Below are 18,514 nucleotides of genomic sequence, written 5' to 3' on the forward strand. Positions count from 1 at the left end.
TTTGCTATGTTTTTCTTGAGGAGACTAGACTGGGGCATGGGGTACATCTTAGAGCTGAAAGTCAGTCTTTCTGCACCATAGTTATTCTTCCTCTTGGCCAACCAAACTTAATTACTGTTAAGAGCATTTTTGCATGATGGAGACCGACTGAGAGGCGGCAAAGCTGCCTTATTTGCATTTTGGTGAACATAAATCCAACTATACAACAACTATAGAAAAACCTTAAAGATGGTAAGATAATAACCACCACTGGAATCTAGGCATTACGTGTACGCTCACTATTGTACTTTCCTGCATTATCTGGTTTCGGCCAGTTTTATTAGTATTACGGGGATGCACTCTTGCAATTTTGGCACTAAGTGGTTGACGGTCCTCATTTAAAGGGAAATGGTAGAAGCACAGGGGATCCAAACTATGTAACACCATTTAACAAGCTCTAAAATAGACAGGATGCAATACTTTGGTTTCACAGGAATGTGAGGAGTCGAGTGGAAATACCAAATGCTATCATACACAGACAAGGAATAGGCAGACTGAAAAAACGAATGATGAAGGTGGCCAACACAGTCAGCAAAGTTGGTCCAGGTTTTGGGTGAAATAATTGGAGAATATAAATTTCACCACAAAACAAATCCAAGCAAAGCAGATTGCATGTGGGTATAAGGAATGTGCGGTTTAATCGCTTTAGTTTAGATAAAGACCTTATACAGTTAATATTTCAAATGGAATTTGTTAGTTAAGTGTGTACAATATATAAAGTCGTATAGTAAATAAAGAAAACAAATTGATCAAATTTGATAAAATATTAGCCTTTTCATACTAACTACCCAATATTTCACAAAATTATTTTTCAAACTGCCTTACATAGTGTTAAAACACTTCTAAAGTGCATCTTTGCAAGTACCTATGCCAATTTTTAATAGTGCTGGTGCTACAAGCATTTCGCGTCCGATAAGGAAGGCAGGGCAGCAACATATATGTGCTTTGTTCTCTTTTCATGAATTGCAACAGAGGTATTTAGCAATCTATTATTTATATTTCCACAGCTGCTTGACATCTCCTAAGCCGATGAACCCAAAATGCAGACTAAAGTAATGGCGCTGAAGTTCCCATGGTATGGATGTGGCATGGTGGAGTTGTACTTTGAGTCAGTTTCCTTGTATACCAAAGAGTGGACCCGGTTTCTGAAAATCGAAAGATACATTTCATGGGAGTTGTGAGTAATGTAATTACTCGGGTGAAGCTTGAAGTTGTCAAACAACTCTAGCTCCCACAGCAAAACCATTTTTAGATCTTGTAAAATGGAATTTTTATAACTTGCTAGGGAGTATTACAAGAGCAGGTTGGTTAGTCTAATTCTTTACTAAAATTGCTTTTTCATATTTTTTTTTATTTTTAGAATAACCCAGGGCAGGGGTGCCACAGTCACTAGTGCAGGGCTGGGGAAATCAGATACCGCAATTATCCATAACTCTATATGGGTACTCCTTTATATGCTCCTTGGGATGTAGGAGGAGATGATGGCTGCGCCAGAGGACCAAGTTATGGCATTGGTTGCCCAGGCACACCCTCCTGACTGGGTGCCAGGAGTTTTCCCTTTATTGGATTGCTCTGGCATGTTTATTTTGGAGGGGCCAGTTGCTTTGCTGACCCTAGCTTCCTCTATCTTGAGTGAGCAGAGAGTAAACCTTGTAAATCTGTTGAGGGACCCAGAAATTACCAGGGCCCAAGTCAATTGATTTAAGCGATGCCCTAGGAACGGAGGGGTGGTCAATCATGACTCCTATTTGAATGTGAGAATATGTTGGTAGGAGATTGTTTCTATTCGTCAAGAGACTGTACCAATTTTGTATATAATGAAAAGGTCTTTCAACATGAAGACAACTGCTTAAGTTTGATGTCTTGTTTATGAAGTGCAATAAATACGGGCAGAGAATATGGGCATTATCTAATGCAAGAATGGTGGCTGTCATTGTATCATTTGTGGGGTACCGCTATGCTATAGATAGGGAGGGCAATCGTAGTCTTCTTTCCCAGCCCACTGGTGTCACAACAGCCCCTCACATGTTGACAAAGGGCCTCAACCGGTCCGGTCCGGTCCAGGGAAGACATGGCTTGGCAGTTCGGGCTGGACTGTTCCCATGAGGCACAGGGTCAGACTGATTTGCATATGGCCATGTCTGAACTGGGGTGGCAGAGTGGGCTAAAGAACGGTGATGGATTAAACCCAGATCAGTTGACTGGGGGTGAGTGCTTGCAATGTTCAACACTCCGTCCATCATTTCCTTTGGTTTTTGCGAAGTTTAGATTGTTTTTAAATATATCTGTAAATCGATCCTAGATTAACAGATCAAGTGACTCCTCAGTTTGTGATGTCCAGGAATTTGCTAAAATTTGCAGTTTAATTTGCTATCCAGGTTTCTAATGTCTTTTCAGTTCATGATTCTTTAGCTTCTCTAGAAAATAAGCATATTAATACTGTTCACAATTGCAAAAATAGTCTCCCAAAATAAATTGTCCATATTTCGACATTACATAATTATCTCCTTGCAAAAATGTGCCCCAAATTTAATTTCTAAATCTAGCTCAACTCACATTACACACATTTTAGGTGTGCAGTCAGAGTATTCTAACTCCAGTCCTAGACTATTTTTAAACAAGGGCTTGGTGGTAGGTTTATCTGCAGGTCAATACGTTAGTGGGTTGCAGTTTATTTAAGGTGGAGATTCTGCAAGTCCATGGTTTAAAATAGTTTTCTTTTTCTGCAAACTACATTTTTGTAGTCTGTTTTCACATGGCTAATCTATTCCTCACTCCAGGTCCCTAATCCCACAACTCAATCAAAATCATTTTGTGATTTGGCCAAATACCTGCTATCCAGCAGAAAATAGCTAATAAAAACTGCTATGCACACAATTGCCTTCTGACGAATTAACACTTAGACAACGGTGGGAAGGTATGTGTAAACTAACTGACAAAAAGAACTCTAAGAGGAAACATTATTGAAGAGTGATATTTCTTCACCCCTTCACTATTCCACCTGCCAGTTGGAAGCATTAACTACTGGAGTGGCCTACTATTGCTCCACCCTGCTTGGAAGAACAAGTTTGTACATGGGGTGTGCTCCCGGCAGTTTGAAATCACTCCAGGAAAGTAATGGTAAGTAGCGATTTCTCTAGAGTGCATTAATGTGGTAAAGTGGCCTAAGGAGAATGGCTTCCTCATTTGAGTGCTCAGAGGGTTAGAGGGGCATGGCAGAAGTAAGTGGACTGATAGAACGCCATGAACGTGCAGATGTTAGTGATTTTAACAGCAAAGAACAAATCAAGTCCTAAGGGATTGAGTTATGTGACACAAGCAGGGTTAAAGAACAGATTGTGGTATTTTGACAAGTGCTGGAATTGGAAAACATTTTCTCCAGGAACCCCTAAATTGGCAGTCAAGGTGTGGAAGGAAAGTTTTACTTATTAATTTCATTCATCTGAAAATCGCATGCATGACGCACAAGGCCTTACACCACAACTCTCTGCTGGTAATAGAGCCTCCAGGAGTGCCAAGATTCGTCTACTGAAACCACAACGTTTTGCCAAGAAAAAAACCTACAAATGATCCTTCTCTGGAATGGCTCCCAGGATCTGGAACGCTTTGCCCACAGACACAAGACTGAATCCTTCCACTGCCTCCTTCAAAAAAGAAGTGAAAGCGATTCTCATGGCTAAACTCACATGAACTTACTGACTCATTACTGTATTTTAATTACCAGTCTGTTTTATTGAGCTTCGTATTTTAAATCGCTAGTTCTATATCTATTTGAGTATTGTATATCTGAATCACCTATAACTGTGTTTCTTCTATATCTATTCTCGTGTTCTACATCTGACATGTAAAGCGTTCTGATACCCTCAAGGGTCTTGTTCTCACTATACAAAACCTTCAAATAAATAAAAAAATACTACATTTATTTGCACTGTTAATTAAAACCTTTGCATCATTTAACAGCAACATTACGCCGACATGTAAAATAGTTCTGCAGTTCAATGAAAGAATGAAATCTTAAGAATAACATTACAAAATAGATTTAAGAAATTGTGTGTGCAGAATTGTGACTGATCCACAATGCATTGATATGAATGCACATACAATACAATGAAGTTGCAGGATGGATTAAAATTGCTAATGTACAGAGTAATGAGATATTCAGAGTAAAAAAACAAGCATTTGCAATGCAAATAGGTCTTGCATTTTTGAGTTAGAGCTATTGACATTGTAAATGGCAATGTTTTTTACCTACACGTTTTATTTTTGGAGTGAATGTATGTAGTGTGCAAAATCCCTTGGAAAGGTCCTGCACTTCGCAAATAAATATATTTAAAAAGACGCAAAGTGTGGATTGTGTCAACAATTGCTTGGCACGTACCTCATGGGTGAAGTGTCGCCGCACACCATGGTGCTTTACTAATGCGAAACTCATTAATAAAAGTAGTGCTTACAGACTAACCAACGCGATCGGAGCGAATCGCGGCTTCTCTTTCACTTTCCAGACTATTTGACTCACTCTCCTGCGTCTTGGTTATCCCCCAAACACTGGGAGGCAATGAAGTTTGCCAAGGGTGCGTGGAGCAGAGGGGCTTCGGGGGTACATGAAAATGTATTCATTGCCTAGTTGGCAAAGGTCGCCCGGTGCTAGGAGTTAAAAGTGTGCAGATTTCATTAAGATATTAAGAGTACTTTACTCCCATCTATGGGAAAATCGACATTAACTAAACAAAATGCCAGAATGTGTGTCAGTTTGCACAGTGTTTTAGACCGTACTGGTTGCTTAGTTTCATTGCATAAATCTTTGTATTTACTCTTTTACACAGCATCCAAAGTAGGTTACCTAACCCCAAAACCCAGAGTTGTTAAATGACCCTTAGAAGGGAGTGTTTTACAGTTGAGAAAATGTATCCAAATGTAATTTTGGTAGTGCCATGGAATGATCACCAAAGAGGTACTCGATGAGCACGTATTTAACTACACGTTCAAAATGTACGGTATTGTGGATTTTTGTTTGTACACAACCACCTCTCTGAATGTGTTTATTAACACAGAGCTTCATCTACCAGTCGGTGCTCACAGAGGGGCGACTAAAGCACAGAACAAAATGCATTCATTTATCCTGAGTGTGAAGGCACCCGGAAGGCTTAGGTGCCCGCCCAGAGAGGCTAGGGATCCCAGCGCTTCTACAGACTCTGCCGTGCTCCTCTGCACCAGAAGGGCACAGCTCAGAAACTGCCGCTTCTGCTAAGAATAGGTGAGGGGGGTGAGGTTTGGGCATGATTTCCAGGTTATTGAAAGTGATGATTCTGACGTGAGGCAATGGAGACTGACTTTGTCAGTTTGTCTGCACCATTCTATTCTCTACCATCTACCGGGCTCACTGGCACGTATCCATTCATCTCTCTTTGTTAGAGGTGCGCAAGCCAATATATTAATTAACAGGTAGAGCCAGCCCGAGATGAGCCAAGCGTATACGAGCCAGTGGGCGAGCCGTGAAATTGATTGGCACGTTAATCATACAGTAAACATGATGTAAATGTGCGATAATGTCTCTTCAGAATGCAAAAAAGTGCATTTCTTTAGTGCGTCACCTCAGTACACAAGATCATAGCACTGAATTGAGAGGAAGTTATTAAAAGTGCTTGTTTTAAGCAGGAGTTAAAACACTGCCACTCTTCCCGCCCAACAATGCCATTTGTCAACTAAGAGGCATCAGTTGTCATGCATACCCCGAATGTTGCCTAGAGTCTTATTATACTTAGAGTAAAATTAAAATCTAGTTCATTAAACACGATAAGTTTTTGTACAACACGCATCTTGAACTCGCATACTTCAAGGTGGCAATAATAAAGATGAAAACGGATGTGCCGGCAGGCAACAAAACACAAACGGGAGTGGGGTGGGGAGGGTGAGAAGTCACATACTGAGGGAGGGGGCGGTGGGGAGACAGAGTGGAAAATAGGGTTAGGAGTAAAGGGGCCAATAGCCGTGGAAGGATACAAATGATGAATGAGGAGGGACTAACAAGCCTCAAACCAATCGGAAGGCAGCATTTAAGACAACAGCCAATGGGCAGAGAGTGGGCGGAGCTTCCACGAAGCTTCCACACTACAGTATATACAGCATGCCTCGCAAAGCGATGGCAGTGCATTCGCGCTGCAACACTAGGCGAGACCTAAAAGAAAATAGTGTCAGAAGTAAAGGGGCCAATAGCCGTGGAAGGATACAAATGATGAAAGAGAAGGGACTAACAAGCCTCAAACCAATCGGAAGGCAGCATTTAAGACAACAGCCAATGGGCAGAGAGTGGGCGGAGCTTCCACGAAGCTTCCACACTACAGTATATACAGCATGCCTCGCAAAGCGATGGCAGTGCATTCGCGCTGCAACACTAGGCGAGACCTAAAAGAAAATAGTGTCAGAAGTAAAGGGGCCAATAGCCGTGGAAGGATACAAATGATGAAAGAGAAGGGACTAACAAGCCTCAAACCAATCGGAAGGCAGCATTTAAGACAACAGCCAATGGGCAGAGAGTGGGCGGAGCTTCCACACTACAGTATATACTGCATGCCTCGCAAAGCGATGGCAGGGCATTCGCGCTGCAACGCTAGGCAAGACCTAAAGAGTGCACAGTGATGGCTCGATACTGAAGGTGACGTATGTGCAGAGTAGTTGCATACTAGGCAAGACTTTTTCTATTAAATTGCAGTTCCTTGTGTGCAGGCTATTCCCCGTGTCGAGTCTTATTTATACTATGCACCGAGGAAACATGGAGTCACAAGGGTGTAGCTCGGAAAACAGAGTTGACAATCAACTTATACATTTGTTCTTTTTTTAAATCTACTGATAGAAATTGACAACGGAGGACACAGGTTACAGTAAACATATTCTAGATTACTCAATTGGTCACAAAGAGGCTGTATTTTAAAATATATTGTAGGGTTAAGACACCTGCAGAGGACATTGTGTGCCCAGCAATTTTGAGGTAACTCTAGTTGTTAACACAGTTCTAGGAGAGATCTGGGATTTGTCCATTCACAGTTTGACTCAAAGCAGGACAGAGGGCTGCCTGCTGCAAAGCACATCTTGTAACATGCAAATCACAGATTTATATTTTATTTAGATAAATAATTGGGCTACTGCTTTTGACAGAGTTTAGATCTTTATTGTTTTTTCTCAATATGTTGTTACTCTAATCCTGGATTCCTTTTGGAAATAGTAAATGTTGTTAGTACAGACAACCACAGTCACTACACACTATGTTTTATATCTTGATTTTGTGTTTCTCTGGACCATTTACTCTGAACATATAATGTCTACAAGTATTGATGATTCCTACGCCCAGGGCTTTAAGTGGGATGAAATAACTGGGGATTCTCTCAAAGGGGCGTGGCCAATGTAATTAAGGGCGTGGCTTAAGAACACATAAGCTAGAAATCTTACCATAGTGTGCCGCCCAACTTGTATTTTGCTGTTTATGTCATTACATCCAGATATGATACAACAAGTACCTACAACAAGTCAGGACGATTGGCTTTGTCAATGGTGGTTAGTTGCAGAATATAAATAAGCAGCAACAATGGCTTGTATATGGTGTATGGTGACACCATGATAATGTTGCTGCTCCTGAGTTTCAAAAAGAGAAGGAAAATCCAGAGAGAAAATGACTCTATAAAGGATTTCCCTTCCCCTACAACGCTCACCTGGCATGACGTCATGCCGCAACTTCTCCACTTCTGAGTGGTGAGCAGTGTTAGCATGTGCACATCGATGTGCCTGCCGTCACTGCAGTCCCGAAACAAAACGGACCATCTGTGCCAGGGCACAAAACAGAGCCAGATAGAGACCCGTTTCGAGGCTCCCTTTAAAAAAACTGCTGGTGCTCAGCACCGGTGAGACCCAGCCCTCTTAAAGCCCTGCCTACGCCTTCTGACCCGGTCTATGTAACATTTCCTATAAATTGATTTACACACTTGAAGAGTTTATTGTGCCTGTGTGTGATGTAAAGGCTCAGGCACCCTACAATGGGATGAGTAGCGCTATAACAAGGATTCAATAAAATAAAAAAGTAGGTGAAATTTAAATATGTTTTAATGTAATTACGCATACAGACCGATAAATCAGGAATTCTTAGAGTGCAAGCACGTCTCTTACCCAGGAGTTGAAACAAGTTGAAAACCTGCCTCCAGTAGTTTGTCTTAAATACTTGCGATGTGATAAGCTATGTGCATTTGTTTCCTTCCATTACATTACAGTAGTGTTAAGCTCCAGATGGCTCCTAACCAGTATGATGCTGCAGGAGGGCCGACTGCCTTTGTTCTGCTCCCAGCTTGATGTTAAAACAAGAAAGCGCCCCTCCCTGCCAGCACGTTTTCTGCACCGAACTGAATGCAGACAATGTGTGGGCGCTGCTGAAGTATGTTTTGGTGTCAGAAAATAAGACCAGGACAAATTCAGCATCAATCAACCAATCAATCAATCAATGAATTTGTTTAGCGCGCTACTCACCCGTAGGGTCTCAAGGCGCTGGGGGGAGGGGGATCCGCTACTGCTCGAAGAGCCAGGTTTTGAGCTGTTTCCTGAAGGAGTGATGGCTCTGGGTCAGTCGTAGGTGGGTGGGGAGGGAGGGAGTTCCATGTCTTGGCCGCCAGGTAGGAGAAGGATCTTCCTCCGGCGGTGGTCTTGCGGATGCGCGGGACGGTGGCGAGGGCGAGGCTGGCGGAGCGGAGGTGGCGGGTGGGTGGGTAGAATGTGAGGCGGTTGTTGAGGTATGTGGGTCTCATGTCGTGTAGAGCCTTGTGTGCGTGGGTGAGGAGTCTGAACGTGATCCTCTTGCTGATGGGGAGCCAGTGCAGGTCTCTCAGCTGGGGAGAGATGTGGCTGAAGCAGGGGGTGTCCAGGATAAGTCGTGCAGAGGCGTTCTGTATGCGCTGGAGTCTTTTCTGTGGTTTGGCTGTGGTTCCAGCGTAGAGGGTGTTTCCGTAGTCCAGTCGGCCTGGGTGACCGTCTTCCTGGTCTCGGTGGGGATCCACCGGAAGATCTTTCAGAGCATACGCAGGGTGTTGAAGCACGATGACGAGACGGCGTTGACTTGCTTGGTCATCGTGAGGGAGGAGTCCAGGATGAAGCCCAGGTTGCGAGCATGGTCCGTTGGCTTTGGAGCGGAGCCCAGGGCAGGGGGCCACCAGGAGTCGTCCCAGACGGAGGGGGATGTTCCCAGGATGAGGACTTCCGTCTTATCTGAGTTCAGTTTCAGCCGGCTGAGCTTCATCCATTCCGCGACGTCTTTCATTCCTTCCTGGAGGTTGGCTCTGGCTGTGGCGGGGTCGTTGGTGAGGGAGAGGATCAGCTGGGTGTCGTCGGCGTAGGAGATGATGTTGAGGTTGTGTTGGCGTGCGATGGCTGCGAGGGGGCTCATGTAGAAGTTGAAGAGGGGGGGCTGAGCGAGGATCCTTGCGGGACGCCGCAGATGACTTCGGTGGCCACGGACCGGAACGGGTGAAGTCGGACTCTCTGGGTTCTGCCGGCGAGAAACAAGATGATCCATTCCAAGGCCTTTCCTTGGATTCCGATGTTGCTGAGGCGCTGTATCAGGGTGCGGTGGCATACGGTGTCGAAGGCTGCCGAGAGGTCCAGGAGGATGAGGGCAGCTGTTTCCCCGTAGTCGAGCAGGGACCTGATGTCGTCGGTGGCTGCGATGAGGGCGGTCTCGGTGCTGTGGTTTGCTCGGAAGCCGGACTGCGAGGGGTCGAGGGATCCGTTGGTCTCGAGGAAGGCGGAGAGTTGTTTGTTGACGATCTTCTCGATGACTTTGGCCGGAAAGGGGAGGAGCAAGATGGGGCGGAAGTTCTTGAGGTCCGTGGGGTCCGCGGTGGGTTTCTTCAGGAGGGCGCTGAGCTCGGCGTGTTTCCAGCTCTCTGGGAAGGTGGCGGATGCGAAGGAGCTGTTGATGATGTTCCGGAGTTGGGGTGCGATGATGGAGTCGGCTTTGTTGAAGATGTGGTGTGGGCAGGAGTCGGCTGGGGAGCCGGAGTGGATGGTGTTCATCGTGTGGGTGGTATCTTCGGTGCTGACCGTCGTCCAGGTGCGGAGGGTGGTGGTGGGGGGCGCCGGATCAGTGGTAGGGTGCACGGTCTGTGCGCCGAAACTGTTGTGTATGTCGGCAATCTTGCGGTGAAAGAACGAGGCGAGTGAGTCGCAGAGGTCCTGCGAGGGTGTGATGTCGTCGTTGCAGGCGCTGGGACTGGAGAGCTGTTTGACGATGCTGAAGAGTTCCTTGCTGTTGTTGTCCAGTCGTTCTTTGAATGTGGTCCTTTTGGTGGTGCGGAGCAGTTGGTGGTGTTAGCGGGTGGCGTTCTTGAGGGCTGTCATGTTTTCTGTAGTCTGGTCGTGGTGCCAGGCTTTCTCGAGGGTGCGGCAGGTTTTCTTGGAGTTTTTGAGGTCGTTGGTGAACCAGGAGGCTTTCTTGCTGCCGTGTCTGCTGGGGGGGTTCTTCAGTGGTGCGAGGTCATCGGCGCAGTTGGTGAGCCACTGTGTGAGGTTGCGGGCTGCTTCGTTGGGGTCCGTCGTGTTGGTGGGGGGGTTCTAGCTGAGGGAGGTGGTGAGCTGGTCGGCGGTGATCTTGCTCCAGCTTCTGCGGGGAACCTGTTGAGGGTGGTTGTGGGTCGTGGTTCTCCTGAAGTTGAAGTGGACGCAGCTGTGGTCTGTCCAGTGCAGTCCGGTGGAGTGGCTGAAGGAGATGTGCTTGCTGGAGGAGAAGATGGGGTCAAGCGTGTGGCCGGCGATGTGGGTGGGGGTGTTCACCAGTTGCTTGAGTCCGAGGTAGGCGAGGTTGTCCAGCAGGGTGGCGGTGTTGCTGTCATTATTGTTCTCCAGGTGGAAGTTGAGGTCTCCTAGGAGGATGTAGTCTGAGGAGGTAAGGGCATGCGGGCTGACAAAGTCTGCGATGGCTTCGCTGAATTGTGTGCGTGGTCCCGGGGGTCTGTAGACGAGGGTGCCTCTGAGGGTGGTCTTGGGGTCGGTGTGTATCTGGAAGTGAAGGTGTTCGGCGGCGGTGAGGGTGTCGTCGGAGTTGGTCGTGATTCGGATGGTGTTTCTGTGGGCGATAGCGATGCCTCCTCCGGCTTGGTTGACGCGGTCCTTCCGGGCGATCTTGTAGCCATCCGGGATGGCTATGGCGATGTCGGGAGCTGAGGAGGCGTTCATCCATGTTTCTGTGAGGAAGGCGACGTCTGGTGATGTTGTGTTGAGAAGGTTCCAGAGTTCGACGGCGTGCCTGTGGATGGAGCGGGTGTTGAGCAAGATGCACTTGAGGTGGTCGTTGCTGGAGCCTGGCTTGGTGGGTGCGGTGCAGGATCGGGTGCAGGTGAAGTTGCAGGCGTGGCAGTTGAATACTCCGTGGGTGCGTTTCGGGTTGGCTTGGTAGCAGGCTGGCTGTCGGCCGGTGTTGAGTGCGTGGAGGGTGGCCGTGTCGTATCTGTCGGGTTGGCTGGCTCCGGCGGGGTCCAGGGGTTCTGGCGCCGGGCGCGGTCCAGGCATGGACGGGCGTAGACGGGCTTGCCTTTGGCGCGCAATCGGCGCACCCGCTGCGTGTGGCCGCTGCGCGTACGCGCGGTCCCCGCCATATATGGCGAAGTGGGAGGGAGGAGCAGCTGGGAGCGGGGCGGCGAATGGGGAGTGGGTGCCAAGAGAAGGGGGCGGGGCCGCAGGAGAGCAGCGGCGGGGAGCGGAAGGGGGGGTGGAAAGAGCAGGAGAGCGAGGGCAAGCCTGGAGAGCAGGGGCCTTAAGGAGAGGCAGCAGCAAGAGAGGCCAAGAAGGCAGCAGCAGCAGAATCTGGGCACACGGGGGCCGTGCGGAGTGGAGTGACCGGGTCAAGGGTCACTGCTCACTGCCGCGTGGTCCCTGCCATATATGGCGAAGTGGGAGGGAGGAGCAGCTGGGAGGCGGGAGCGGGGCGGCGAATGGGGAGCGGGTGCCAAGAGAAGGGGGCGGGCCGCAGGAGAGCAGCGGCGGGGAGCGGAAGGGGGGGGTGGAAAGAGCGGAAAGACGGAGCGAGAGAGCGAGGGCAAGCCTGGGCAAGCCTGGAGAGCAGGGGCCTTAAGGAGAGGCGGCAGCAACAGAGGCCAAGAAGGCAGCAGCAGCAGAATCTGGGCACACGGGGGCCGTGTGGAGTGGAGTGACCGGGTCATGATTTTCTGGGGGAGTAGCTGCCAGAATCCTGCAGGTTCTCCCTGCTTACCGGCACTGGTTTCGACAGTTATAGGATGGGAACATAGGGAGACAGCTGTGCGGTGGAAGTAGGATGATTTTGCGAAGTCGATGGCCATGGGTAGGTTAATCAACGAAAGGTTGTAGGAGGCAAAAAAAAATATTTGCACAACTGTGCTAACATTGACGACACCAAATCGCAATCATTTGTTTACTGGTAGCCTATAAAGTAATACTGACAAAAGTGTACAGCAAGACTAAATGTAGGCTAGGCGCTGAATAAGATCAAATTCTAAAACCAAAACCTCTGAGAGCTGTTAAATTGTGAAGGGGTTGCTGACAAGTGTTTAGGTCGAAGCCTACCAGACAGCTCAGCTTGATTAGGTTTCTGATGACTTCTTGTAGGCATTCTGAAAGCTTCCCTGGGAATGCATTTCGTCCATTACTTACTATTGGCTTTGTGGTTTGTTACTCGGTTGCTTGCTTTCTATTTGGTGGCTTTATTGTTTTAGGCTGTCCAGCTTGAGCTCATTCCTCCCATGGGCACCCCTTGTTTAATGTATCTTTCAGAGTACCCAGTTTCTGTTAACAGGCCTTTAAATCTTGTTCTTATCTTGTCACACTTAAGGTGCGCTCAAAGAAAGAGGTAAAATCTCAGTCTCTAGCTTCCAAGGGAACTTGGCCTGTACTTTACTTTCTCTGGCTTCAAAATGATAGAATTTATGTTGCAATTCTGCCTGGTGGGTGACCATGCGAGAGGAGAGGCTTCAGGATGTTTTTCTAGCACACAACAAAAAAGAACTGTGCTGATGTTTCAGAATAGATCATACTTAGGTAAGTACAAAAGAAGCATATTTTTGTCCTTCTGAGGTGTGATGGAAACAAATATTTGAATACGATCAAAACACATCAATACACTAGGTGATGACATTTCCACACAGTTTGGTGCAGTAAAACTTTAAGTCAATGCAAATATAACGCTCATTTTAATTGAAAATGTGTTGTCTGTAATGGAAGAGTGCTAGCACCCCATGCAAAATACACACTAAACCACTATTGCATGGCACTCCATAATCGCTATATATATATATATATATATATATATATATATATATATATATATATATATATATATATATATATATATATATATATATATATATATATATATATATATATATATATATATATATATACACAATTACAATTCTATGCCACTCCACTCTGTACCACTCCAATCTACCCCACTCCAGTGTACCCCACTTCAATCTACCCCAATCCACCTGTCTAGCCTACCCCAACCTAACCCAGACTACTCCAATTCAATCTACCCACACTTCAACATACCAGTGTACCCCACTCCACCCCACTCCAATCCAGCGCAATCCACTCTACCCCATCCCACCCACTCCACCCCACCCTGACCCACCCCAATGAACTCCACCCCACCCCACCCCAATGAACTCCACCCCAATGAACTCCACCCCACCACACCCCAATCCACCCCACCCCACTCCACCCCACCCCACTCCACCCCACCCCACCCCAATCCACCCCACCCCACTCCATCCCACCCCAATCCACCCCATCCCATTGCACCTCAATCCACCCACCCCGCCCCACTGCCTGCATCATCGATCTAATCTCTATGTGAACCGGATACACTCGACACCAATGTTCTCTTAACACCTGGAACTCGAAATCAAACAATGACAAGACAATTTGGACACTCCACGTGATCTACCACCCCCTTAGATAATCCTCTGTTCATCTAACAAATAATGGAGACCATATCAGTTAACGCTGACCAATCCCACAATAATATCTTTCTTGGGGATTTCAACTTACATTGGACCAATGAAAATAATCCATTAGTATGCACCTTCAAGACTTTCCTAGCTGACATGACCCTCACCCAGTCTTGCAACAAGCCTACACTCCTAGATCTTATCATAGCCAATGATATCATACAAATGGATGACATTATCTTGCAACTGGTCAGATCACCTCCTAAACTCCTTTAGCATCATGGAAAAGGTGTTGATTAGACATAGACAACCTCGTAAAAATAAACAATGGGCATGAAATCTGAGAAACAGAAATTTAGATGAGCTTACCATCATGAGCAGTAATCTTTTGCTCCCCCCCACCCCCAAACATGACAAATCTGGAGGAACTCACAGATTATTACACTCACTTCATGACTGATATTTTTGACGCACTTGCTCCTTTACAACTCAAAGAATCCCTAAAGTGTTCAAAACTTTGGTTCGACGGCTCCCTTAATGAGGAACGTCAAACGTAGGCTTGATGAAAGAACGTGAAGAAATTCTTCCTCCCTAGATAACCTCAAACAACTAAGAAAGATAAGAAATAGGTATAACAAACATACGCATCTCCAAATCTTATCACTTAAGATCATAGCTTGACAAGGACAAAAACAGACAAAAAAATCTCCTTGAAATCAATCAACAAGTGACCCACTCCTCTAACCAACTTGTGGCACTCAAGGACTCAATCTTAAGGAGCAAGGAATTTTCAGCCCACTTCATTGAAAAAACAAGAATGATCGAATTAGATTTGCAACTTTCCTTACCAGACTCACAGAATCAGGCACACTCCGCCCCTGCTTCAGGGCCACCTTGGACGAGCTCTCTCCTCTGTTTGAATCTGTTGCCTAAACTCCAAAAAAAAGTATGCGTCTTGGAATACCTTCAGACTACCGGGTGATGCTGAGCTGCTTAACATCATAGCTACATTAAAACAGTCAAATCACTTCAATGATCCAAAGCCCACCAAATTCTTTAAATAGCTTATCTAGTCCATTTTCCCTCTCTGGTTGAAGATTGTACATGAATCTCTAATGCAAGGCTTGATTCCAGATTGCCTCAAGACTGGACAAGTCACCCCCATCCCAAAGAAACCTAAGGCAGACTTATCTGATCCCAACAACTTCCAACCAATTTCTAACATCATGACTTTATCCAAACTACTTGAGAAATACGTTCATGCACAACTCGGCAATCATATTGAACATTTTCAGCGACTTGACAAATACCGATCTGGCTTCAGATCTGGACACAGTACCGAAACCGCGTTAACATACAAAGTGGACGATGCCTTAAGACTACTTGAACAGAACGAATCTTGCCTACTTATACTGCTTAATCTTTCCTCAGCGTTTGACACGGTCAAACACAACATATGAATGGACCTTTTAGAAACAAGGAAGGGGTATCAGGTCCAGGCCTAAATTGGTTTGCCTCGTTCCTTTAAAATAGAACTCAAAGAATCAAAGTCAACAATGACCTTTCTAACAGTAAGCCGGTCTTCAATTGGAGCTTCACAAGGATCCGTACTCACACCCACTCTTTTCAGCCACTTCTTGGAACCGCTCACCGAAATTCTGAAAAGGGCTAACATACAATATCACATGTACGCGGTTGACACACATGAACATTTCTTCCAGGACGACTTCACTACTCTCAACTATGCTCTTTTGATAACTAAACAGTGGTTATCTCATCTAATGCTAAATACATTCAAAACTGAATTCCTCTTGCTTGCCCCCCACAATCATACTGCATCCATTCAGGCCTGGCTCAAACAACTAACAGCCCTCAATTGCACCCCACATGTTATGAGCTCCACTACATCATTAGACCTTATCCTGGACAAATGCAAGATCACATCAGTGCATCAAGAGGAGCAAATCACCAACTCTGCACATTAAGGAAAATCATAACGTTCCTATCGCCTACTGGAATGAAATAAGCTGTCCAATCCCTAGTTATCTCCCATTTAGACTACAGAATTGGAACCTTGGCAGGGCTACCCAAAGCTAAACTGGCCCCTTTAACCCCTTCCCCGCTCATGACGGAACCGTTCCGTCATGAGCCACGGTTGCCGTGTGCTCATGACGGAACGGTTCCGTCATGACACTCCCGTTGGCGGCTGCTCCGCCTGCGCGGCGCTGTTTCCCCGCCTGTGCGAGGCGACAACGCAAATGGGCGGAGTCATGATGGAACCGTTCCGTCATGAGCACAGCTCAACTGTGGCTCATGACGGAACGGCTCCGTCATGAGCACAGGCCCACCGCGCTGCCCCCCTGCCCCCCCCAGCGCTGCAGCGGAATGTCCGCAGCAGCGAAGGGGTTAAGGACCACTCTGAACTCAGCCGTCAGACTCATCAAGGGCTCAAGAAAGTGTGACCACATCACACCAGACCTAATCCAACTCAACTGGCTCTCCATCGATACAAGGATCAGGTATAAGATGCCCTGCTTGGCGCACAAAGCGCTCCATCCGAACACACCCACTTACCTGGCAAATAAAATGTAACTTTCGGGTGGGAATCCCACACTAAGAAGTTCAAACACTACTGCTGAAACCACCAAAGTCCAAAAAGAAGAAAACCTACAGCTGTGCCTTCTCGGTCTCTCTCCAGGAATTTGTAAGGCTCTCCCACCCAAAATCAGAATGAACCCCTTGATCTCTGCATTTAAAAAAGAAATCAAAAGTTTGCTTCTTGAATAGTTATAAGCGACAATAATACTGTAGTCTTACAAACTAATGCAAATGACCTTACAACCCTGCCATCCCCTATCTACTATGCAATCTACATCTTGTTAACTGTTTATATGTCTATTTTTATGTCCAATGTACTTCTCCTGCATAAGTTTAGTTATCTATTATGTTTTCCTGTTCCAGGTTAACCAGCTGGCTTCGTTGTACAGCGCTCCGATACCCTGCCAGATCTTGTTCGCGCTCTATAAAACTTTCCAGATAACTAAATAAAATAGCCTACTCCAATCTACCACACTCTACTCCACCCCACTCTACTCCACCACATTCTGCTCTACCCCAATCCAATCTACCCCACTATACCCCACCTCACTCCACCCCAATCTACCCCTCTATTGCACCCAATCAACCCCACTCTTATGCACCCAATCTACCCCACTCAATTCTACCCCAACCCACCACACACGACTCTACGCCACTAACATTAGCCATGTTTAAACAGCAGCTACGCTGGTGTACAACATGGCTAAAAACATATTGACAAGCCAATATTGACATTGCCAGTGTTTGTTATAGTTGAGAACTTGACCTATCTCGGTATTTAGACTTGCCCATAAAATGCATGTGTGTGTGGTTACGAGTTAATGAAGAAAAATAAACGTAAACATTGAAATTGATTTCTATTGTGATAGTTGGACTACCCGTGTCTTCCGCTAATTAAGACTGCATTGTGTTGTATTGCAATTGTATTTATATAGCGCTTACAACCATTGGCGAGGCGTCGAAACGCTTTTCGGCGAGCAGCACGCTACTCCGGAACCCAAACAGGATTAGTGTTGGTGCTTATTCGTGTCATGGCCTACGACATACAGCAGGAGGACGTTACATTGCTACTGGGGTTCGAAGAGGGTTATGGAGTCAAACATGGTCGAATAATTAAATATACTGGGTAGAAATCATTGCGGTCCAGTGACATTGATGATAAAAAAAAAAATAAGACCACAAGGCAGAATTTGAAAAAGAAACAATATAATACTCACCATCAGAGGGCACCGCCGTACTACAAAATACCACTCTCTGGCTGTGCCATGCGGGAAGCCTCTGATGCACCTACAAAATGAAGTAGAAAAAGTTAGAATATTTAGCAAGAGGGACACAGGTGCCTCTCAGACCCCCCTCCCTCTTTTCCCCATCCCACTTTAAGGTGAAGCCTCGATCTATAATTAAATATAACACCCGCAGCTTTGTGTGAAGTTTTTACAAAACGATTGAATCTCACTGAAAATATTCCGCATTCATCTGATGTCAGTGTTCCATCTTTTTTTACAAATAATGCAAACGTCTGAGGATAAACGTCCTAAAGCATACATGTCTACACTAGAGCGGCGGCAACGCGACAACGAGAATTTGTGTAAAGCTTCAGGGCAACAGCCCTGATTCACACTTAACTGCGAATGGACTGGGGTTTAGCACAACAGCAACACCGCCGGGGTAGCGGTAGTGACATCCGCCTCGTTTAAATGCAAGGGGCCTCCACTGTCGGGCAGCTGCACGTTTTTCTTTTAACAATGCCCACGGCAAAATCGTGACTGTAGCACTCTACTGAACAGTGACCTATTATACACAACACCTTGCTATAAAAGTCGAAAAGTTAAATAAGTAATTACTCCCAAGAGAACCGCCACCACATTGGTATAGCACGTGGATTGCTAAGTACTTAAACACAATTAAGCTTCAACAACCAG

The 18,514-nt window shown here is 46.2% G+C and overlaps 1 protein-coding gene across 2 annotated transcripts in view; it reads right to left on the reverse strand.

The window, feature by feature from the left end:
• Positions 1-18,514, reverse strand: part of MCU (mitochondrial calcium uniporter) — a 695,883-nt gene that overhangs the window by 268,101 nt on the left and 409,268 nt on the right. For both annotated transcript variants that reach the window (XM_085603822.1, XM_085603823.1), the window contains one exon: positions 17,810-17,879. In XM_085603822.1, the coding sequence (XP_085459948.1) occupies positions 17,810-17,879 (70 nt within the window). The remainder of the gene's footprint in view (positions 1-17,809; positions 17,880-18,514) is intronic.

The sequence above is a fragment of the Triturus cristatus genome, chromosome 1_2 (genome assembly GCF_964204655.1).
Source record: "Triturus cristatus chromosome 1_2, aTriCri1.1, whole genome shotgun sequence".
Taxonomy (NCBI): domain Eukaryota; kingdom Metazoa; phylum Chordata; class Amphibia; order Caudata; family Salamandridae; genus Triturus; species Triturus cristatus.